Genomic DNA, 24,192 nt, shown 5'->3' with positions numbered 1-24,192 from the left:
TTCACTTCTGTTCTCAGAATGTTTAAAAAACGTTCCGTTTTACCAGTAAGGAAGCATGTGGATTCGTTCCCACAACCAATGTGAAATCAAAAGCACAACTTCCCACAACTTAAAAAAAACAACATATATGTTAGCTGGGGTGGATGTGTGTGTGTGTGTGTGTGTGTGTGTGTGTGTGTGTGTGTGTGTGTGTGTGTGTGTGTGTGTGTGTGTGTGTGTGTGTGTGTGTGTGTGTGTGTGTGTGTGTGTGTGTGTGTGTGCGTGCGTACATGTGCAAGTGCGTCTGCGCGCGTGTGCGATAGAGAGAGAGAGTGATAAAAGAATGGGGGGGTGGGGAGCATTTGACACTCATGAAGTTATAAATAATGTCTTCACACAATTGTACCTTCTTTCGCTACAGACAACTTTACTGCACTCCAGGCGTCATACCCTGCTGGGTCGCATAGCTCCTTCTATTCTAATTAGTGCACTACTGTCTAAGTACTACAATAAATTCCTGTTTGTAAAATCACTGTGCACAGCAAACAGTGTGAGTGTGTGTGTGTATGTTCGTGTGTGTGTGTGTTATTTCACAGGCAGAAAATGGTGTATGTGCAATGCTGTTATGAAATAGTCACAGCATAATAAAGTAATACATTGGTGACTGGTGACTTACAGGGAGTAGCGTAGCCTTCACTAAAAGGAGCATCTTCATCCATCAACATGGTTGGACCATATAGCCTATACAGTTGATGACTGGAGGGCTGATCGTGGATCAGATTCTGTGAAAGCAAAAGCTCGAGGGCACCACAAGACTCAAGACACAACGCCTTGAACCCGTGAGGTCACTACAGAAAACAGTCGGCCAATCAAAATGCACCCTCAGCGCCCCCGGGATTCGCCTTCTAAGCCAATCAGAGGCCTGGAAGGACTGAGGAGAAAGGAGAGCAACAACTTATAAAATGTTTCACTTCCACCCATCTTCTCAATTCAGATAAAGTGTCAACAACAACTCCAACTAAGCGGCCTTCAATTTCAACAGAGGCAAACATTGCTTTGTCAATATTTTCACACTCCACGTTGGATATCGACAAATGCACCATTCTCCAAGGATTTAACTTGTGTTTTTTCTTGCATGTTGTTATTTTGACGAAGCAACCCGTGGAGGCTGTCCTGTTGCTCCATCGAAGCCAACGTGTAGGCCTTTAAGCTATACGTTTTTGTGGATTCCAGAATATTTCAGAAGTTTACGGGTTGGTGTTGATTTGGTCGAGAGCAAGGCATCGTTGGCGGAGTTTTAGGAGACATGACAGCACTAGCGGGGGGCATACCGAGGATGATGCGCCCGAACCCACACCAAAACTACCCGCGGGGAGGCTACTCTCTGGAAGGTAGGCTATTGCAAATGGAACCAAGTGCATGTTTCTTGCGTATTGGAATATTTTGTTTGTTTGTTAATGATTCAATCAGAAAGCAAGTGTTGATATTGTGTCAACTTTGAACAGCGGCAAAATTGTTGTTCATATATAAATCATTTTCTTAGTGTGGCCTTTTAACAGACAATTAACAGTAGGCCTACACATGAACTAACATTTTGACAAGTGAATCAAAGTTGAAGTATTCCCTAAATGTGTAGGCTGCCTATTGGAAACTGTAAGTAGCCTACACTAGCCTACTAAGCCATAAACAGTTTGTAGCAATCCCTGGTTCAATTGAATTGAAATAGTAGTAGTTGATATCAAAACATCAACAATGCTCTTGTTATACATTTTATATTGATTTACATTGTGCACCATCAATTAAGTGTAACCTATGTAATAACAAGAACAATTATACATTTTGCAAAAGACCGAGATCAAATGTTATGTTATTAATATATTTTCTTGCAACAGGTCTCTCTTGAAAATATAGCCCCTTTCACTGAGATAGGATAAATCAACGTTAAATAAATAAACATAGGCCTGATTGTTTAGGCTTTTTTTTTTGCTGCTGTGGTTTACTTTTGTTGTTGAAGTTATTGTTATTGAATGAAATGCGTTCCCTCCGTCCAGTCTCTACCCCGTTAGGCCAGGGCCGGGTGAACCAGCTCGGTGGGATGTTTATCAACGGCAGACCCCTGCCCAACCACATCCGCCACAAGATCGTGGAGATGGCCCACCACGGCATCCGGCCCTGTGTCATCTCCCGCCAGCTCCGAGTCTCCCATGGATGCGTGTCTAAAATCTTGTGCCGGTACCAGGAGACAGGCTCCATCAGGCCCGGGTCCATCGGAGGCAGCAAACCCAAGGTGAGGGCCCTAGAACCGGACTGTATAGCAGCAATGTCTCTGTCAAGCCCAACTTAATGGGCTGCACCTCAACATGCCGCTAACAGGATACATGTAATTGGGGATGATATAAAATAATTAACAGTTTTGTATGGTATAATTTATTGTCATATGCTATTCATTATTCCGAATACATATTTAATTTATAAGACCTTATTTTATGCGCACTTTTAGCACCATATTAATACAGACTGTCAAAACATGGGTTTTGAAAACGATCAAGTAAAAGATAAAACTCAACAGAACTGTATAGCCTATTAGGCACGGTGTAGCCTAATTTATTTAAAAAATTTAAAAAATTCAATGTGCAATAGCAATCATAGGCCTAATGACATTTTTTTCTGCATCCTTGCCACTTGAAGCAGACAACAACCCCAGATGTGGACAAGAAGATCGAGGAATACAAGAGAGACAACCCCGGCATGTTCAGCTGGGAAATCAGGGATAAATTACTCAAAGACGGGATCTGCGACAGAAACAACATCCCCTCAGGTATTTACATTTTTTTAACAAATAATTTATAACTTAACGATCTACAACCCCAAATTATATTGTAATTATCTTATCCAGAGCATAATGACCAACATGTAAATGTACGCTACTTAACTAAAATCGTATAAGCCTACAATAGTATTATACGTTTGCATACGCCTAGTAAAAAGTGCAGGAGAGGATAGCCTATAGGTCTACTGAACGCAACAACCGTAAACATTCTGAAAGTTTGAAAAAGTTTGCCAGATATAAACAGAATATTGTGAAACATTATTGCGAGGTGAAAACCAATCAACAGGTGCTATGACAATATGGATGTTGGCACTTTCATCAATTCAAGCTTGATTTTTTACCAACAATTTATCATTTATCACTTATGTATTTACTTTCAAAGTGAGTTCAATCAGCCGTATCATGCGTTGTAAATTCGGGGGAGTTGGAGGAGAAGATGAGGAGGACGATGATGAAATCCAGAAGAGGGAATTGGAAGAGAACGAAAGACGAGCGAAACACAGCATCGACGGCATCCTCGGGGATAGATGTGAGTAATGGTTTTAATCAAAAGCAGTGCAAAGCTTTGGCGATGTGGAGTAGGCCCAGGACTGTAGGCCACGGTTTCCTTGTTGGACAAGGTCTGCGATTTTGGTTTAGAGAATTCATTTTATTTCAGAAGTATGGAATGCTTCTTTTCCTCTCAATTTTCTATATTTGGTTGTGATAAAATATGTGTTGAGATGTTGTTTAGAAGTTGTTAAAAGTCGGTTAATTCGTTGGCCTCTTGAGACAGTAAAAATTGGGAGAAATGGGGAATATGAAAAATGTGTTGTTGTCTCTTGAAGATGCTGAATTAGCAGATAACCTGCATATTACACTAAATTCAGATGGGTACGGACTACATAATGTGCAGAGAAAAAAAAGCAGAAGTGAATTAAAATACCCATATAATTTGATAAATGGATATATAATCATGGACCATTACTATTTAATTAAATACCTAAATCGTTTACTACATTATTTTTCTGTACGCGTCACTCTGCGTTTAACATTTTGTGTCGTTGGTTTGTCAAGCGGAATGATTGCTGTGCAGATAAGAGATAGATATTGAATTTAAAAAACGAATATTTAAGCATTTGAAAATAACAACTCTTTTGGTGGTTTTCTGCAATATTGGCCTAGCCTAACTTTATGAATATGGAATTTTGAGTTGCATGCCTGAGTTTAAACTAAACCGAAACTTTTGCAAAAGGCAAACGTTTCCATATGAAGTTGATCAAACATTTGCCCAACTGTTCCGTCCCCCATAAAAAAGACGGTTCCTCCGCACACAATCGGACACTTGAGGATGAACTTGCCGGACAAAGGCGCGAGAGTCTATTGAGACTCACACTTCGGTTTCAGGCGCACAAAGGCCTGCTATAGCAAGCGGCTCAGTGGTGTACAAAAAGACGCCAAAGCTTTTCAAAATGTGTAGAGAAAGGGAGAAAAAATGCGCTGACAAAAGGCTGGGAGAAGACATTATGGACCCGCAATGAGCGATGAATAATTCAGATAACACCAATGGGCAACTCCGGCCGGTTTTATAGACTGCGCGCCGAGAGAAAATGGCCGTTTTCAACGACAAAATGTTCATTTGGAGACTTTTTCAGCGTCAAGAGATGGGTTTGCTATTCAGACTCAGAGAGGAGGCAGCATCCTATCTCTCCCTATGACCTGGATTTTTCCCAAACACCTGTTGCTTGGTGACCTGTTGGTTTTTCAGGAATGTAGGCTATACTTTCAGAAGCTGACTTTTTTAAACATACAATTTTAGAAATGTGAGCAAAGCCTATTCCAAGTTCATAACAAGGTTTGGGAAGGGACACGTTGCCTGTTTTACATGTTTGTTATTTATTTTTTTCGGGGGGAGATTCAATTCTTTTCACTTATAGCAAATACATATCTGAAGAACTCAACATTTTTTTTATTTTTACACATTTTCCATGCATCCTCAAAGGATTAGGCCTTTCTTATCGCTCTTTTACTCATGTGTTTAGACTCGTTGCGCAGGAGGCATGGTCTGCTTACTACTCCTTACTACTCCTTACATCAGTCATCGCAGTGTAAACCCTTTCTAGTAGATTAAACTCAAACCTTTTATTTCTTCCCACTTTCATCTAGGGACAAAGCCCGCCCAGTCCTCTTCGCCCGGGGCGCGCGCATTCATGCCATATGTATAGCCGCTTTCCTGCCCTTTTCCAGGCGAGGCATCGCGAATACAGATCAGGATAGGCAATTTACTTTGTTAACCTTTTGAAATGTATTCTCCCAGTTTGGTTAAGATTTTTCCTGCGGGGTTGGAACAAATTTGTAGGCTTGTATCTTTGTCCACCTCAATCTATAGCCCATTTATGGAAATGCAATAGTGCTCTTTTGATTATGATTGTGTTTCGATACCTGATATTATTCCACTCCATTTTCTCTGTTATCTATTCGTGCTGATGATGCCTTGTTTAGATAGATTATACAGGCTTGCAGATATTGGGAGATAGGCTTATGATTAGGATATAGATATTGTAAGTTAGGAACAGCCAGGCATGATAAAACGTTGCAACAAGTGTGCACAACAAGTGACGTTAAATTGTTATTACGACCTATAGATGTATCACAGTATGATTTACAGCCTATTTATTTTAAAATATGCCAAACGTTTGAATGGACTTAACGTTGTTGTTTCTATGTGTTATTTAGATTCAAGAAATATAGCTGAGTGTTTTGGGAAGAATTCTTCTATGTATTTTCCCTTTAATTCAGTACCTCGACTCCTTGTTACATTGCCAGACTAATCATCTTCATGATTCATGACAACATTAACTCATTAGCTCAGAGCAAACTCCAGTGTTGACAATGGCATATCTGAGATGTTGTTTACTCAAATTATATTCCAATTCAAACACAGTCCAATGGTTACTTTCCCTTTTCCCTCAGTCTGCAATGGCCATATGTAATTATCTTATCCTCTTGTGTGTGTCTGTGGAAGTAGTTGATCTTGTTGTTTTCTTTTTCCTTTAAAGCTCTTCATTAGAATGTGAAAAGGCTGTCTTGGGTATGGAGAGGGTGTCTTCTGGCCAAATATTGATTAAGTAGGTGTTTGTAGAGGCTATTGTTGCAGGAGAGAGAGGACTGTTCCTCTCTGCCTCTTTCTCCACGGCCTCCATTGTTGGCTACCCTTAAGTGCAGAGATCAAAGCTGCTCTATTTTGATTTATTTGTCTGGGAAAAGTCCACCGTTGAGTTCAGTGGGATAAAGTAGCTATACTGGGACCAGGTAGCTACTACTAGATCTGCATGACATTACAGGGCACCTAGAGCATTCTGGGAAAAGGATGCCCCCAAGCAAATGGTAAATGTCGCGCTTTTAATCAGGAAATGAATCTAACGTTAAACGATTGCACTTCCTGTTTAAGAGGAATAGTTGAGTTCAGGGGAAGCAAAATGTTAAATGAATAAATTCGATTATTTATATATAATTAAGAATATTATGGTGATTGACCAATTATTTAACAGTAGTTAAAAAATAAATAACAGAAATTGGGGACATAGTAAATACTTTCTATTAGTATGAACACATTCATTTGGTTCAAAAATTGTCTGCAGAAAGTGCTCAACCTTGTCAATCTTGCATGAGCAAATTCCATAAAGGATACCGGCATGGAAGTGGCCTCCTAAACTGAATGAATGGTTTCATGTTAATTAATCAATAAATACTGGCACATTAACTGCCTCCTAATGAATGACACCACCTTCCTCTGTATATGACTATAACACCAACGGACACCCCTTTAGCCTCATTTAGCTAATTAAAATAACCAAAGTCATGAAAGAGGAGTAGCCTACTCTTGCAGATTCCATTTATGACAATGGGGGGGGGGGGTTGAGGGGGGGACGAGGGAGGGAGGGGGAGAAAAAGAAAAGCTCAGAAATACAAACAGTCAAAGGGATAACTTATCTTGAAAGGGAATCCCGCGGTGCCAAATTGAATAAGCCCAGTTCTTTCAAATCTGCCATGGTGAACGCAGTCAACATGTAATAATTGGTTTCATTGAGGCACATTCACAAAATCTGCTCCCATTCTCCTGGCTCCATTGTCCTGAGGCAGGCAAATAGCCAGGGGGACAGGAGGAATCAAGTGCTGACAAAACATGAAAGATTTAGCTGCTTTTGTCAAAGAAACTGAGTAGGACTTTGTTTGTGTAAATAAAGTGGGAAAACTGGCTCCCCACTACTTTGGCATGGACTGAGAGAGTTTGGAGAGAGAGGAGAGAGAGGGGAGAGAGAAAGAGTAGAGGGAAAGAGAGAGAACAGAGAAACAGAAAAAAGTGAGAGCCATTTTTAAACGTGGCAGGCATAGACCGTAATATGCAAACTCTGCAATCATTCGGTTGAAGCTAAATCTATAGGGAATCATATCAATGACCACTAAGATTAGTGTATATACACAAACCCTATAAACCAATTAGAATGTTTCATAATGTCTTTTCTCCCAGGGCATTCAGAAATGTCAATAAACGCATGTCTCTCACTCTGTCAGTAATAGCCGACCATGTCAGGAACACACCAATACCCCCCTCAGACACAACAGCGGAAACCTTTCGGGAAGAGAGACATTGATTTTCTATAACGTTGTATATTTGTCAGCGGTCCGTGCGTTTTTACGCTATCTTAGTGAAGCAGAGGGATTGAGAGATGGAGAGAGAGAGACTATCTCCAGTCATAACAAACAACAGTGCCTCATAGCGACCAGTGGAATGTTTTCTACCGACTACTTTCCATCTCTGCCTCCAGGCAGAGCAGTAGAGAAATCCAGGCACTGGGATAGAGAAGAGAAATAGCTGGTTCTTGACTCTGTGTGCGATCACTGGCTGTCTCCCTGCCTGGGTTATTACTACTTATATAAACCCAACTTAACTTGGCCAGTGGAACTGTATTGTTACAGTATGCCACACCAGAACTCCAAATTCACAATACCTGGAATATAGCAACTCTTTCCAGGAGATTAATGTTGGATGGAGTAATCAGAATTCATTCAGGGCTGAGAGTTTTTATTAACACCAATAGATTAATAAATTATGTATCCCAGATCATTTGGTGTTTGGTGTCATCACAAGTAGTCAAACATAGAGGCAGTTTAGTGTCATACACATTTTTGATGAACTTATGTGTTTGGTCTTGACTTTTTCCACTTGAATGTTTCCTGGTGTTTTTTGGATCAAGTTAAAATGAAAGTTCACTTTTTCGAAGTTGTAGCTTATTTTTTACTTCTGTAGTGTGTTGTCGTTTGCTACGAACCATTTTATAAAATCGTAAGCTCAGCTATTAAGTAAGCGACGTCCTGATTCTCCTGTCTAGCATACTTAGAGAATTTACACTTTAGGGGTTTGGGGTCACTTAGAAATGTCCTTGTTTTTTAAAGAAAAGCAATTTTTTTGTCCATTATAATAACATCAAATTGATCAGAAATACAGTTTAGACATTGTTAATGTTGTAAATAACAATTGTAGCTGGAAACGGCTGATTTGTAATGGAATATCTACATTGATGTACAGAGGCCCATTATCAGCAACCATCACTCCTGTGTTCCAATGACATGTTGTGTTAGCTAATCCAAGTTTATCATTTTAAAAGGCTAATTGATCATTAGAAAACCCTTTTGCAATTATGTTAGCACAGCTGAAAACTGTTGTTCTGATTAAAGAAGCAATAAAACTGGCCTTCTTTAGACTTGTTGAGTATCTGGAGCATCAGCATTTGTGGGTTCGATTACAGGCTCAAAATGGCCAGAAACAAATAACTTTCTTCTGAAACTCGTCAGTCTATTCTTGTTCTGAGAAATGAAGGCTATTCCTTGCAAGAAATTGTCAAGAAACTGAAGTACAACGCTGTGTACTACTTCTTTCACAGAACAGTGCAAACTGGCTCTAACCAGAATAGAAACAGGAGTGGGAGGCCCCAGTGCACAACTGAGCAAGAGGAAAAGTACATTAGAGTGTCTAGTTTGAGAAACAGACGGCTCACAAGTCCTCAACTGGCAGCTTCATTAAGTTGTACCCGTAAAACACCAGTCTCAACATCAACAGTGAAGAGGCGACTCCGGGATGCTGGCCTTCTAGGCAGAGATGCAAAGAAAAAGTAATATCTCAGACTAGCCAATAAAAATAAAAGATCAAGATGGGCAAAAGAACACAGACACTGGACAGAGGAACTCTGCCTACAAGGCTAGCATCCCGGAGACACCTCTTCACTGTTGACGTTGAGACTGGTGTTTTGCGGGTACTATTTCATGAAGCTGCCAGTTGAGGACTTGTGAGGCATCTGTTTCTCAAACTAGACACTCTAATGTACTTGTCCTCTTGCTTAGTTGTGCACCGGGGCATCCCACTCCTCTTTCTATTCTGGTTAGAGCCAGTTTGTGCTGTTCTGTGAAGGGAGTAGTACACAGCAATGTACGAGATCTTCAGTTTCTTGGCAATTTCTTGCAAGGAATAACCTTCATTTCTCAGAACAAGAATAGAATGACGAGTTTCAAAAGAAAGTTATTTGTTTCTGGCCATTTTGAGCCTGTAATCGAACCCACAAATGCTGATGCTCCAGATACTCAACAAATCTAAAGAAGGCCAGTTTTATTGCTTCTTTAATCAGAACAACAGTTTTCAGCTGTGCTAACATAATTGCAAAATAGTTTTCTGATGATCAATTAGCCTTTTAAAATGATAAACTTGGATTAGCTAACACAACGTGTCATTGGAACACAGGAGTGATGGTTGCTGATAATGGTCCTCTGTACGCCAATGAAGATATTCTATTACAAATCAGCCATTTCCAGCTACAATAGTCATTTACAACATGAACAATGTCTACACTGTATTTCTGATCAATTTGATGTTATTTTAATGGACAAAAAAATAGCTTTTCTTTCAAAAACAAGGACATTTCTAAGCGACCCCAAACTTTTGAATGGTAGTGTATATATACAAAAGTATATGGACACCCCTTAAAATTAGTGGATTCAGTAATTTCAGCCACATCCGTTGCTGACAGGTGTATAAAATTAGCACACAGCCATGCAATTTCCATAGAGAAACATTGGCAATAGAATGGCTTTACTGAAATGCTCAGTGACTTTCAACGTGGCACTGTCATAGGATGCCACCTTTCCAACAAGTCAGTTTGTCAAATTTCTGCCCTGCTGCAGCTGCCCCGGTCAACTGTAAGTGCTGTTAAGTGGAAACGTCTTGGAGCAACAATGTTTCAGCCGCGAAGTGGTAGGCCACACAAGCTCACAAAACAGGACCGCTGAGTGCTGAAGCTCATAGCACGTAAAAATCGTCTGTCCTCGGTTGCAACACTCACTACTGAGTTCCAAACTGCCTCTGGAAGCAACGTGAGCACAATTACTGTTCGTCGGGAGCTTCATGAAATGGAGTTCCATGGCAGAGCAGCCGCACCATGCCAAGCGTCTGCTGGAGTGTTGTAAAGTTTGCCGCCATTTGATTCTGGAGCAGTGGAAACGCATTCTTTGGAGTGATGAATCATGCTTCACCAACTGGCAGTCCGACATACAAATCTGGATTTGGCGGATGCTAGGAGAATGCTACCTGCCCCAATGCACAGTGCCAACTGTAAAGTTTGGTGGAGGAGGAATAATGGTCTGGGGCTGTTCTTCATGGTTCGGGCTAAGCCTCTTAGTTCCAGTGAAGGGAAATCTTAATGCTACAGCATACAATGACATTCTAGACGATTCTGTGCTTCCAACTTTGTGGCAAAAGTTTGGGCTAGGCCCTTTCCTGTGTTCAGCATGACAATGCCCCTGTGCACAAAGTGAGGTCCATACAGAAATGCTTTGTCGAGATCAGTGTGGAACAACTTAACTGGCCTGCACAGAACCCTGACCTCAACCCCACCGAACATCTTTGGGATGAATTGGAACACCGACACCGAGTCAGGCCTTATCGCCCAACATCAGTGCCCGACCTCACTAATGCTCTTATGGCTGAATGGAATCAAGTCCCCATAGCAATGTTCCAACATCTAGTGGAAAGCCTTCCCAGAAGAGTGGAGGCTGTTATAGCAGCAAAGGAGGGACCAACTCCATATTAATGCCCATGATTTTGGAATGAGATGTTCGACGAGCAGGTGTCCACATACTTTTGCTCATGTAGTGTATGTTAGCGGCGCATTCAAAAGCATCCCCCTCCCTATTCACTCCCTTATTTATCTCCTCTCACCCTGGCTATACACACCACATTTACTTCAGCCTATGTCAAAGCATCACTCTCAAGACTCTCTCTCAAGAAAATCCACACTGGTTTATCTGCAAGTGAATACAGGCTCTATGCTTCATTAAATCCTCTTTCTGTGCTGGCACCCGCATTGTGAGGACTGTGATATTAATTCAAAGGACAATTAATGAATGCAGGCCAACTTTGAAGTGAGGGAGCGGGGTCCTGCCCTGGGCCTGCCTCTCGTCGCTGATGGACTCCCGTCACATTCTCCCCACTGTCCAGAGAGACAGTTTGAAGTGGCTGAAAGAGAAAGAGAGAAGAAGAGAGATGAGAAGAGTGGCCAATAGAAGGTCAAGGAGAACGCTCTATTTCCTTGGAAGTATTAGCTAAGCAAAACTCTGTGATGGTGGAGGATAAAGGAGTTTGGAGAGAATGAGGTCGGGGGGGAGTTCTGGCAAAAAAGGTTTCGATACAATGAGATAGTTAATTGAGTAAAGCCAGACAGCGTTGTCAATCACTTAACTTGGTTTAGCCTTGCTTCTTTATTATTTTTTAAGAGCGGTTTAGTTCGGCGCAGAATGGAATGGACACGGTAGAGTCATTTCGTTGCTCTTTTTAGCTGTGTTTTCTCACGGAAAAGAGCAAAAGAAAAAGGTCTGCTTTTGTTTTCGCGTCTTTGTGCATCTCGATTAGACGCAAACATTATCCAAGCACTATGAGATACGCCTAAAAAAAATCAAAAAATATCAGAACGTTAAAATAAAGAAACCAGGACAGACCGACTAACCAGTAAAAGGAGAAACAGAAAGAAAGACACATCACAGCCTAGATAATGTGTTATGGAAAAGAAGAGAAACTGAGGAATGCCACGGTGGTTGAACTCTCTGGCCGTTCACTGCCTATGAAGTTTTTGTGGAGGGGTGATGTTGGCCTGTAAAGGGGTCAGCAGCCCACCTCCGCTCCTCTCCTGCCCCCCTCCCCTTTATGACAGTACATGGGGGTGTAGTTTGGCAGGGTCAGAGGGCGACTTAGGGTCACTGCCTGTTAAAACTATCTCCTCCTCAGGAAGAGAAGGTTAGAATAATGTTTAGTTCACCATGACAGCTAATGGACTCCCGTTCTATTTCTCTGGGCTATAGAACATATTACATAGACATCCAATATTATAGGAATCTTATGGTTTTTCTGATATTATTGCATGGATGTGTAAAGCTAAAGTGAATTGGAATGATGCTGGTGGTTGCTTGGTGTGAGATTATGAGAGTAGGCCCACAAGGCCCATTATGCACCTGGGGAGCGGGTGGCTTGGGCGGCTGGGCCGGGGTGGGTCGGTGCTGGGGGGTGGGGGGGGGAGAGCGTGTGACAGACTGGCCTGTTCATGTGGCCCTGCATGGGTGCTGTGCCACTGCTTTGTCTCTTCTCTGGGGGTGGCAATGCCACCGTGAAACTGTCACCTCACTCCACCCCACTGGAACTAAATAATAAGATGCCCCACACTGGGTCCACATAATGCCCTGCACAGGGCCGTTTGGGGCTTTTTGCCACTTCAGCTATATTAGAGAGTGATACATCTTTTTAACGTCATATCGCCGACTCTCTTTGTGTGTGATCTCTGCAGCCCGCTCTCCAAACGCGCTCTCTCTCTCTCTCTCTCTCTCGCTCTCTCGCCCTCCATCCCTGCTCCATGCCTCCTCCTTCGTCCCTTCCTCCCTCATTCCCAGGCAGCTGCAACAGACTCCTGGGGGCTCCTTAGCAAGTCAAGTGAGAGCCAGGCCCCACTCCCCTCTTCCTCACCATCCTCCCCTCTTTCTCCTCCTTTTCTCACCACACTGTTAACTCCAGCTGGGGCCATAAGCTGTCAGTTAACCATTATACCCTGTGTGCATCTGCTGGGTCTAGCCCTAGCTTTTCCCTGTCACGCCTCCATGGCGATGATGTACTGTTTTATTCAGTGAGTCGGCCATCCAGTCCTGCTCTCTGAAAGGGCCAGATCTACTTCCCTGTGCAAATAACTAGTTAATTTGTCTCTTCTGCCTTTTGTTTTGGGTGCAGGGGAACACATGTCAGCCGCTCAATTACCCTCTCTATTAAGAGCCCCTAGAGGAAGGGCCGCACGGCCCTACGACCAGCCCCGTCATAAACGGCCCCATATGGCCCTCTCTCTAAACCCTTCCTCTCTATTTAGACCTACTGTATCTCTCTTTGTCTGTTGCTTTCTGTCTCTTTCTGGATTCTCTCCTTCTCTCCGGCTCAGTCCTTCTGGCTCTTTCTCTATCTCTTTTCTCTTTCTCCATCAGTCTCCTTCAATCTGCCTCTTTTTCTTCCTCTCTTCCTCTCTCCCTCTCTCTTTCTACGTCTTTATGCTGAGATTGCAAAATCAGAGAGTGTGTATTGTCGACTGTGTGTGTGTGTGTTTGTGTGTGTGTGTATTGGCGACTATGTGTGCGGGTGTTTTTGCGTGTGTGTGTGTGTGTGTTTGTGTGTGTGTGTGTGTATTGGCGAGTCGTGATTCTCTGTGTGTGTATGTCAGCCACTATGTCTGTGTATTATGTGTCTCCTCGTGTTAACATCTCAGAGTAGGGTGGAGAGGGAGTGCTTGCCAGGGTGTGTCTTGGCCACTGGACTCTACACAGTCAACAAGCCCAGTCAGTCCCTATTTGAGGTCTGGTCTGTGTGGAGGTTTTCCTCTACTGTTAAATACAGTTCTGCTAGAGGTGATTGTAATGGACAGCGACAGTCTGACGGTTCGCATCTCTGTGTGTGTGCCATGCCTGTCTGCTTCCTGGATCCATGAACCATTTCGTTTAGTTAAGGTTTGTGTGTGTGCTTTTGGCAATGTCAGTCCTCTGTAAATCGGTGTGGGCGTGTGTCTGCATGTGTTAGCGCGGGTTTCTGTGTGAACAGCATATACATTTTTATACAACTTTTTTTAACCTTTATTTAAGAAGAGAGTCATGCTGAGACCACGGTCTCTTTCACAGATGAGCCCTGTATACACATCAATACACAACAATTACACTACACATACAGTTGAAGTCGGGAGTTTACATACACCTTAGCCAAATACATTTAAACTCAGTTTTTCACAATTCCTGACATTTAATCCTAGTAAAAAAAATCCCTGTCTTAGGTCAGTTAGGATCACCACTTTATTTTAAGAATGTGAGATGTCAGAATAATAGTAGAGAGAATGATTTATTTCAGCTTTTATTTCTTTCATCACATTCCCAGTGGGTCAGAAGTTTACACTCAATTAGTATTTGGTAGCATTGCCTTTAAATTGTTTAACTTGGGTCAAACGTTTTGGGTAGCCTTCCACAAGCTTCCCACAATACGTTGGGTGAATTTTGTCCCATTCCTCCTGACAGAGCTGGTGTAACTGAGTCAGGTTTGTAGGCCTCCTTGCTCGCACACACTTTTTCAGTTCTGCCCACACATTTTCTATAGGATTGAGGTCAGGGCTTTGTGATGGCCACTCCAATACCTTGACTTTGTTGTCCTTAAGCCATTTTGCCACAACTTTGGAAGTATGTTTGTGGTCATTGTCCATTTGGAAGACCCATTTGCGACTAAGCTTTAACTTCCTGACTGATGTCTTGAGATGTTGCTTCAATATTTCCACATAATTTTCCATCCTCCTGATGCCATCTATTTTGTGAAGTGCACCAGTCCCTCCTGCAGCAAAGCACCCCCACAACATGATGCTGCCACCCCCGTGCTTCACGGTTGGGATGGTGTTCTTCGGCTTGCAAGCCTCCCCCTTTTTCCTCCAAATATAACGATGGTCATTATGGCCAAACAGTTCTATTTTTTGTTTCATCAGACCAGAGAACATTTCTCCAAAAAGTACAATCTTTGTCCCCATGTGCAGCTGCAAACCGTAGTCTGGCTTTTTTATGGCGGTGTTGGAGCAGTGGCTTTTCCTTGCTGAGCGGGACTTGTTTTACTGTGGATATAGATACTTTTGTACTTGTTTCTTCCAGCATCTTCACATGGTCCTTTGTTGTTGTTCTGGGATTGATTTGCACTTTTCACACCAAAGTACGTTCATCTCTAGGAGACAGAACACGTCTCCTTCCTGAGCGGTATTACGGACCATGGTATTTATACTTGCGTACTATTGTTTGTACAGATGAACGTGGTACCTTCAGTCATTTGGAAATTGCTCCCAAGGATGAACCCGACTTGTGGAGGTCTACAATTTTTTTTCTGAGGTCTTGGCTGATTTCTTTTGATTTTCCCATGATGTCAAGCAAAGAGGCACTGAGTTTGAAGGTAGGCCTTGAAATACATCCACAGGTACACCTCCAATTGACTCAAATGATGTCAATTAGCCTATCAGAAGCTTCTGAAGCCATGACATCATTTTCTGGAATTTTCCAAGCTGTTTAAAGGCACAGTCAACTTAGTGTATGTAAACTTCTGACCCACTGGAATTGGGATACAGTGAATTATAAGTGAAATAATCTGTCTGTAAACAATTGTTGGAAGAATTACTTGTGTCATGCACAAAGTAGATGTCCTAACCGACTTGCCAAAACTATAGTTTGTTAACAAGAAATTTGTGGAGTGGTTGAAAAACGAGTTTCAATGACTCCAACATAAGTGTATGTAAACTTCCAACTTCAACTGTATCTACATACGCATTCATTACACAATACATGAAAAGGAAACACAAAACTCGAAAAGCAAAACACAATGATATGAAACAAACATATTCTTCAGTATAAAGGCCCTCTGATGTCCGCCTGAATTGCCCGCCTAAAGGCACCAACTCCACCAACTTGAAGGAGTTTTGGAGAGGATTCCACATGAGAGGCGCAAAAAAAAAAAAAAAAAAAGCAGACTCAGTGGAGATTGAATGGATCCCTGACTCCAGGCCTGGTAACTTATACGTCTGAAGGTTAACAATTTAGTAAGGTACGGCGGAAGTTTATGCAAGAGGGCTTTATAACCAAAAAGAGCTCAATGCATCGATCTACGAGACTGTAATTATTTAAAAGCTCAGACACACCGTTAGGATTGTCAAACGTTTGCCTGCCGACAGTACTCAGAACCTCTGAACAGTGTCGGCAGTCAGTCCCTTTTTGTGTTCACACAGCAAAGACCTAGAATTCGTCAGCCACTCAGCCTTGTTAAAATACTCCAATCCAGAATGTGGCAGTAGCGTTGTTCGGCAATGCATGTCCGTATGTGTTGCTCAGTTCATGGTCTGGATTCCAATGTTAACAAGCTAGATAGCTTCGCTAATGTTGCTATTTTGTAGAAAGCACTTGATGGCCACAGCTAGATAACTACCTAGCAAGATGACGAAGAAACAATTGAATACGTAATCCCATACTGCCAGTGCCAGACTATAGCCACATGTTGAAATATCTAGCTAATGTTAGCATATTCGCTAGCTGGCACAACCTAGCTAGTTAGCTAAGGACACTGCGCTAACTCGGCAGCTAACACAGGCAGTTTTTTCATGGAAACTAATCCATTGTGATTTAATTATAATGTAAATATTAGCTACAGTGGTTAGCTAGCTTGGAGGAAGTATTTAGTGTTGTGTGCATTGCATCTGTTCACTTAGCTAGCTCCCATCCCATAGCCTAAATTGCATATTAATTTTGACTGGCTCATGCCCTATTTTTTCTTTTTTGTTGTCACTCCTGTTGGCTCCCCCACGTGGGGATTCGTTCTCTCTGATTGGCTCAAAGTCAAGTTGTTGGCCACTGACGTGCATTGCGATTCTAAAAGTAGAAATGTCAGGTTCGTCGCTACCGGTTTGGCACACAGCAGGTACAACTTTTGTTCTGGCAAAATAAGGAATGGCCTCCCACTGTGATAAGTATCTATCGGCAGTGAGATTCTCGGTGTGTTTCATGCTTGAGAGGGAAGCACTGTCTAACACAATCTACGTACCTGTTGAAATCTATATATCTATCTATCCTTACTGTGTCACTCTGTCAACCTTATTCAATGTATCCTTTATCTACTGGCCTTACACGTCCTGGTGTAACCGATGTGAAATGGCTAGTTAGTTAGCGGTGGTGCGCGCTAATAGCATTTCAATCAGTGACGTCACTCGCTCTGAGACTTGAAGTAGGGTTTCCCCTTGCGTTGCAAGGGCCGCGGCTTTTGTGGCGCGATGGGTAACGATGCTTCGGTGGGTGTCAGTTGTTGATGTGTGCAAGGGTCCCTGGTTCGAGCCCAGGTTGGGGCGAAGAGAGGGACAGACCCTACACTGTTACATTGGTCCTGCTTTGTTTAAATGCCTATTTTAGAGGGTAATTCAGCAGCAAAACCAATTTCCTCCTCAGGGAAAATAATCAACTTTTACATTAATTTAGATTATTGTCAGAGGCACAGCCAAACTGTGGAGTATTTTGTATTTTCAGCACCCTGGCGCTTTAGCTCCAGTGTAACATTTGATTTGGGTGTTGAAGTGAGGAGGTCGAGGCGTCTCTTTGTGTATTCAATATCCTCTTCTTCTGTTTGTTGATGGGAATGTGTGGGAATCCTGTTGCTCTAGGTTCCTGCATTTGCGTCGATGTTGCCCTCTCGTTGTGATCCGCCACAGCATCGGAACGGGGTTGGTATTCTCAAACTCAAACGTGGGCGGTTGTGGCGGGAGGAAGAGGGAAGTGGCATGATGGAAATGGACGTGGTGGAAGGGACAGTTTTAACAATGAGTGGAGCAGAATAGCGAGCAACCCCACTTTTACGTCTTCTCTCTCTCTCTCTCTCTCGTTCCCTCCGTAGCACCCCTTCACCTCTGTCTATCTTCTCCAGGTGCATTCAGCTCCCATCTCAGTTACCCCCACCCCCCTCATCTTCTCAACTCTACAACCCCCATGCCCCCACCAACCCCCATGCCCCTCTGGCTATAGATGGAAGGTGGGAGGGATCGGGGGGGGGAGACGCTCCCCTGCTGTGCCCCTCTACAGCCCCCAGTGGCCCCTCTCTGGCCCTCTTTGTGCCCCCACCACCCCCCTTGCCTCGCTCACCCATCCAGACCCCCATTCCCTCACTCCCCTGCTGGGCAGGTGACAGGGCCCTGAATGCGGGCCGGGGCAGCCCTGATGGATTCTACAGATGGAGCGTGGAAATCAGCCCAATAGAGCCCTGCCACAGGCCTTTCCCCTCCGCCATACAAAGGAACCCGGGCCATAGCACTCCCAAAGAGAGAGATGGAGAGAAAGAGATGGAGAGAAGGAGATGGAGAGAACGAGAGAGAAAGAGGGCCAAAAGGATGACAAAAGTAACACTGTCATTTTTCATTAAAGTAGAGGCCGTGATGGAGTGTTTTCGCGCAGTTACTAATAATAGAGAGAGAGAGAGAGAGAGAGAGAGAGAGAGAGAGAGAGAGAGAGAGAGAGAGAGAGAGAGAGAGAGAGAGAGAGCTCCACCCCCACCCTGCAGTTAACATGATACAGTGCTGCTGGGGAGCTTTTCTCTCAGCTCTTCTCAGCTCGTTTTCAGCTTTCTTTCGGTCTCCTTCTTTTCTCTCAGTTCTTCTCAGCTTGTTTTCAGCTCTCTTTCTGTCTCATTTTCTCTCTTTCTTCTTTCCTTTAAATGGCAATGTATTTGTTTATCGCTTTGTTTGGTCTTTATCTTGTTTTTCGCTTAATTAATCCGTTTCTTGTTTTGTGAATGTTTTGAGTAACAAGTGTAGTTGCTTTTGGGGCAGAATAATTTTGGGGCAGAATTTGAGACTATTTGATAGTTTAGGACATAATAGCATCCCAAATTCATGTAAAATTCACTGCAGATAAAAATGATTTACTATACTTGATCAGTTTTTCAGTTAGGGTTGATGCTGTGTCCATACCTCTTCTCAACATTGCTCTCAAAGTAACACAAACGTCCCAGCCAGACCAGTATTCCAAATCATGGCTCAAAACTTTCTGCCCTGATGGATATTTACTCTTCACGTCCAACAAATCTCCCATGAGCCTCTCTGCTCTCAATCCTCTGTCCGGTGCCCCTGGTCTGAATCTAATAAAGAGCTCTTCCCTGCGTTGGAATCTTGTTTCGGCGTTCCGGAGCCACAGCAGAATTCCCAGAGCTCAAATCCCTGTGTAATGCCTGGATGGGCTCTCACTGGCAACCAGCACAAGCATTTCCTGTTCGGCTCCAGAGGCTGGCACCGAGGAGACGGGAGAGATGGGAGCCCCGCTCCCCTGCCTGCTTGGCTCTCTACTTTTAATTAAACCTAAATCTGGAGAGGAGAGGAGAGGAGAGAGAGAGGAGAGAGGGAGAGCTGAAGAGAGAGAGGAGAGAGGGAGGAGAAAGAGAGAGCAGAGGAGAGGAGAAGCGTAGAGGAGAGGTTACCTCCATTAACCATGCATCCACACCATATTCTCTCTCTTTCTCCTCCACCTCTTTCCTCCTCTCTGATGCCTCACTGAGAGACATGAGGTGGTCTTGGTATGGGTAATACTATCATTACAATAGAACTGGATTTGCCTCTGCTTTTAGGTGGATGTTTGGGTCTATGAGACATACGAGCACAGACTCAGACAGACCCCTATTTAAAGCTTTGTCCCACCTTCTGTCAGACTTCATGATTAGAAGGTCCCTCAGGCAAAGAGCTCAAGGGAATGGAATTTAACCCTTTCTGTCTGTAGCCATCTGCATTGGAAACATTGTTATAGAGAAAAAGCAACGCGTGAAATCAGAGGTCCTAGACACAGCAGACAGATGCATGTGTGTGTATACGTTTATGTGTGTGTGTGTGTGTGTGTGTGACGAGTGCATTGCAGACACGTAATGGTGGACAATGGGTGGCTGTCACGCTAGTTTGAGGACCCTAATCATTATTTAATAGACAGCTAGCCTCCCCCCATACGCTGCTTTAGTCCTTCAGTCTCCCAGCCTCAAGCCTTCATTCACCACTCTTCTGCTGAATTAGGCCTTAAAAGCCCTCTCCATCTCTCTGTCTGTCTGCCTCTATATCCCTCTGTCCCTCTGTCTGTCTGTTTCTATATCTCTCTATATGTCTGTCTGTCTCTATATTCTTCTGTCCCTCTGTCCATCTGTCCATCTGTTTGTCTGTCTCTATATCCCCGTCTGTCCGTCCGTCCGTCCGTCTGTCTGTCTGTTCTGTCTGTCTGTCCCTCTGTCCGTCTGTCCGTCTGTCTGTCCGTCTGTCTGTCCGTCTGTCTGTCTGTCTGTCTGTCTGTCTGTCTGTCTGTCTGTCTGTCTGTCTGTCTGTCTGTCTGTCTGTCCGTCTGTCCGTCTGTCCGTCTGTCCGTCTGTCCATCCGCCCGTCTTTCTCTATATTCTTCTGTCCCTCTGTCTCTCTCGATATCCCTCTGTCCCTTTGTCTTTCTGTCCCTCTGTCCTTCTGTCCCTTCTGTCTCTGTCACTCTGTCCAGAAGCCCTCAAATGAGCAAACAGATAAAATACACAATCTGGAATACATTTTTCATCCAAAATGGCGATATCCTACTTTGCCCTACAGGTATTACGACTCCTTTAACCCATGTTTAAACAGACTACTGCTCTCTCTGGGCTCTCTTTTGATCACCTTAGGATCCACTGGGGCCTGTGTGGAGTTTAGAAGGGGGTGTTGAGGATCAATTGAAAGTGATCCCACCCTGTGAAAGCCCTAAGGTCACATCATAGTGGGTGAGAACTAGATATATTATTCCCTGACCGCAGGAGCTACCCAGGTCAAATTCTGGGCCCTAGTCATTACATTACATTGTAGGATTTATCCCTAGTCTTTGACACCTGTTGCTTCTGTGTGTCTCTCTAGGTCAAGGTCAAGGGTTTACTTTACATTCCAAGTTTTAGAAATACATTTTGTTGCCCCCCCTCCTCCATTCAAGATACCAGCTTTCCTGTTTCCTTTTTCTAACCGGCCAATCAGAATAACCATTATCTGTTACGTGTTTGCAGCCAGCCACTCAGACGAGGGTTCGGACGTGGACTCCGAGCCGGGCCTGCCACTAAAGAGGAAACAGCGTCGCAGTAGGACCACCTTCTCAGCTGAGCAGCTGGAGGAGCTGGAGAGAGCCTTTGAAAGAACACACTACCCTGATATATACACCAGAGAAGAGCTAGCTCAGAGGGCCAAACTCACAGAAGCCAGAGTTCAGGTTAGTGAAGACCAATACACACACAGGCAAGGATGCAGACATACACACACAAGTACCCAAACATGGGCAAGCAGGCATGCAGACATGCTCAGACACACACACACACACACACACACACACACACACACACACACACACACACACACACACACACACACACACACACACACACACACACACACACACACACACACACACAGACACCAGTTGTACTGTGATGTCTTTAACCCCTGCCGCCCCATACACACACACATTCTGGAGGTCTTTGTCCACAGTCCCAGGGGCCCAATCTAGTCTGTGACTGCTCTGTGATCTGCTGGGCTGGAGATTCCTGGGGATATGTGCAATATGGGTGTTAAACTGGCCTGGCATGGTGCCATTCACCCCCTCCAGACATCAGTCACATGAGTCAGCTGTACACACACACACACACACACACACACACACACACACACACACACACACACACACACACACACACACACACACACACACACACACACACACACACACACACATAAACACAGGCCCCACTGTATTCTCAGTTATAAAAGTTTCCTTTTTTGACATCTTTTGTAAAAATATATCTATAAAAAGCAACTAAAAATAAGCCAGAATTAGAGATTTTTTATTAAGCCATTAAAGTGATTTCATTGGTTTATGGGTTTGTCAGGGATCCCCAACAGGCGACCCATGGGCTGGTGATTTTGTTTAGGCCCCCAAGTGTTCAAAACAAAAAAATACAAAGAATAATATATACATTTGTATATCATTTTCAGTGTTGGACATAAAAGACTGTAAAATCCACAGGAAATCAGCTCAAAGTGATTTTAATTGAGGAAATCTGTTCCCCAAAATCCCCATGCATAAATAGAGAGGCATACTGTATGTCATCGTATCCAAGTGGGATACAGATTTGAAATTATTTTGTTTTTGTCAACTACTGCTAGGGATTCTTGATGTCAATTTGCAGTGTTCAAATTATTTCTAAGTACAGTTGAAGTTGGAAGTTTACATACACTTAGGTTGGAGTCATTAAAACTCGTTTTTCAATCACTCCACAAATTTCTTGTTAACAAACTATAGTTTTGGCAAGTCGGTTAGGACATCTACTTTGTGCATGACACAAGTAATTTTTCCAACAATTGTTTACAGACTGTATCCCAATTCCAGTGGGTCAGAAGTTTACATACACTAAGTTGACTGTACCTTTAAACAACTTGTAAAATTCCAGAAAATTATGTAATGGCTTTAGAAGCTTCTGATAGGCTAATTAACAACATTTGAGTCAATTGGAGGTGTACCTGTGGATGTATTTCAAGGCCTACCTTCAAACTCAGTGCCTCTTTGCTTGACATCATGGGAAATTAAAAATAAATCAGCCAAGACCCTAGAAAAAAATTGTAGACCTCCACAAGTCTGGTTCTTCCTTGGGAGCAATTTCCAAACGCCTGAAGGTACCACGTTCATCTGTACAAACAATAGTACGCAAGTATAAATACCATGGGACGACGCAGCCGTTATACCGCTCAGGAAGGAGACGTGTTCTGTCTCCTAGAGATGAACGTACTTTGGTGCGAAAAGTGCAAATCAATCCCAGAACAACAGCAAAGGACCTTGTGAAGATGCTGGAGGAAACAGGTACAAAAGTATCTATATCCACAGTAAGACGAGTCCTATATCGACATAGCCTGAAAGGCCGCTCAGCAAGGAAGAAGCCAGTGCTCTAAAACCAGCATAAAAAATCCAGACTACGGTTTGCAACTGCACATGAGGACAAAGATCGTACTTTTTGGAGAAATGTCCTCTGGTCTGATGAAACAAAAATAGAACTGTTTGCCCATAATGACCATCGTTATGTTTGGAGGAAAAAGGGGGAGGCTTGCAAGCCGAAGAACACCATCCCAACCGTGAAGCACGGGGGTGGCAGCATCATGTTGTGGGGGTGCTTTGCTGCAGGAGGGACTGGTGCACTTCACAAAATAGATGGCATCATGATGATGGAAATGTATGTGGATATATTGAAGCAACATCTCAAGACATCAGTCAGGAAGTTAAAGCTTGGTCGCAAATGGGTCTTCCAAATGGACAATGACCCCAAGCATACTTCCAAATTTGTGGCTTAGGGGGCTAGGCGTCCCCGTTAGCGGGACAACTTCCGGTGAAACAGCGCAATTCAAAGAAATAATCATAAAAATGATGGATATTAAACATTTAGGTACATACAAGTGTCTTATATCGGTTAAAAGCTTAAATTGTTGTTAATCTAACTGTACTGTCTAATTTACAGTAGGCTTTACAGCAAAAGCATGCCATGTGATTGTTTGAGGACGGCGCCCCACAAAATATTTTTCCACCGGCACAGGTTTCATAAAGTCACAAATAGCGATTAAATATTCACTTAGTTTTTGAAAATCGTCCTCTGATTTGTCATCCAAAGGGTCCCAGCTATAACATGTAAAAATCCACTCGTTCAACATGCAGAGAAAGGAATACGAAAATCTACACCTAAACTTTGTTTCAACAAGTCAAAATATGTTTCTATTTACTCCTCAGATACCCTAAAATGTAATCAAACTATAATATTTCTTACGGAAAGAAGTATGTTCAATAGGAAACCGATTTTAGCAGGTGCTTCTTGTCTTCATGGCGCGGGCCAACACGAATTTCCAAGACTGTGTCCCTGTACTAAAACTGATATTTCTTATTCGTTTATGAATTTACAAGCCTGAAACCATGAACATAGACTGCTGACACCCTGTGGATGCCATATGAATTGCATCCTGGGAGCTAGAATTGAGTATGCCCTTATACTTGCCATTGTAAGAGCATGGTCTCTCTCTCAAAAAAATTCTGGTTGGTTTTTCTTTGGATTTTCTCCTACCATATCTATTGTGTTATATTCTCCTACATTATTTCAACATTTCTACAAACTTCAAAGTGTTTTCTTTCCAATGGTACCAATTATATGCATATCCTGGCTTCAGGGTCTGAGCAACAGGCAGTTTACTTTGGGCATGTCATTCAGGCGGAAATTGAGAAAA

The 24,192-nt window shown here is 43.1% G+C and overlaps 1 protein-coding gene across 4 annotated transcripts in view; it reads left to right on the top strand.

Annotated features, from left to right (window-relative positions):
• The first annotated feature begins 948 nt into the window (after positions 1–948).
• Positions 949–24,192, top strand: part of LOC106568846 (paired box protein Pax-3) — a 35,510-nt gene continuing 12,266 nt past the window's right edge. For 2 of the 4 annotated variants that reach the window (XM_045694012.1, XM_014139573.2), the window contains exons 1-5: positions 949–1,370; positions 2,031–2,266; positions 2,671–2,797; positions 3,192–3,338; positions 20,949–21,148. In XM_045694012.1, the coding sequence (XP_045549968.1) occupies positions 1,286–1,370; positions 2,031–2,266; positions 2,671–2,797; positions 3,192–3,338; positions 20,949–21,148 (795 nt within the window). In that variant the 5' untranslated portion in view covers positions 949–1,285. Of the gene's footprint in view, positions 1,371–2,030; positions 2,267–2,667; positions 2,798–3,191; positions 3,339–20,948; positions 21,149–24,192 lie in introns of all 4 variants that reach the window. The other 2 variants (XM_014139572.2, XM_014139571.2) reach the window with 1 other exon arrangement.

The sequence above is a fragment of the Salmo salar genome, chromosome ssa14 (assembly GCF_905237065.1).
Source record: "Salmo salar chromosome ssa14, Ssal_v3.1, whole genome shotgun sequence".
Lineage (NCBI taxonomy): Eukaryota > Metazoa > Chordata > Actinopteri > Salmoniformes > Salmonidae > Salmo > Salmo salar.
The sequence above is the reverse complement of the archived record's forward strand: the minus strand, read 5'-3'. Positions and strand labels throughout refer to the sequence as shown.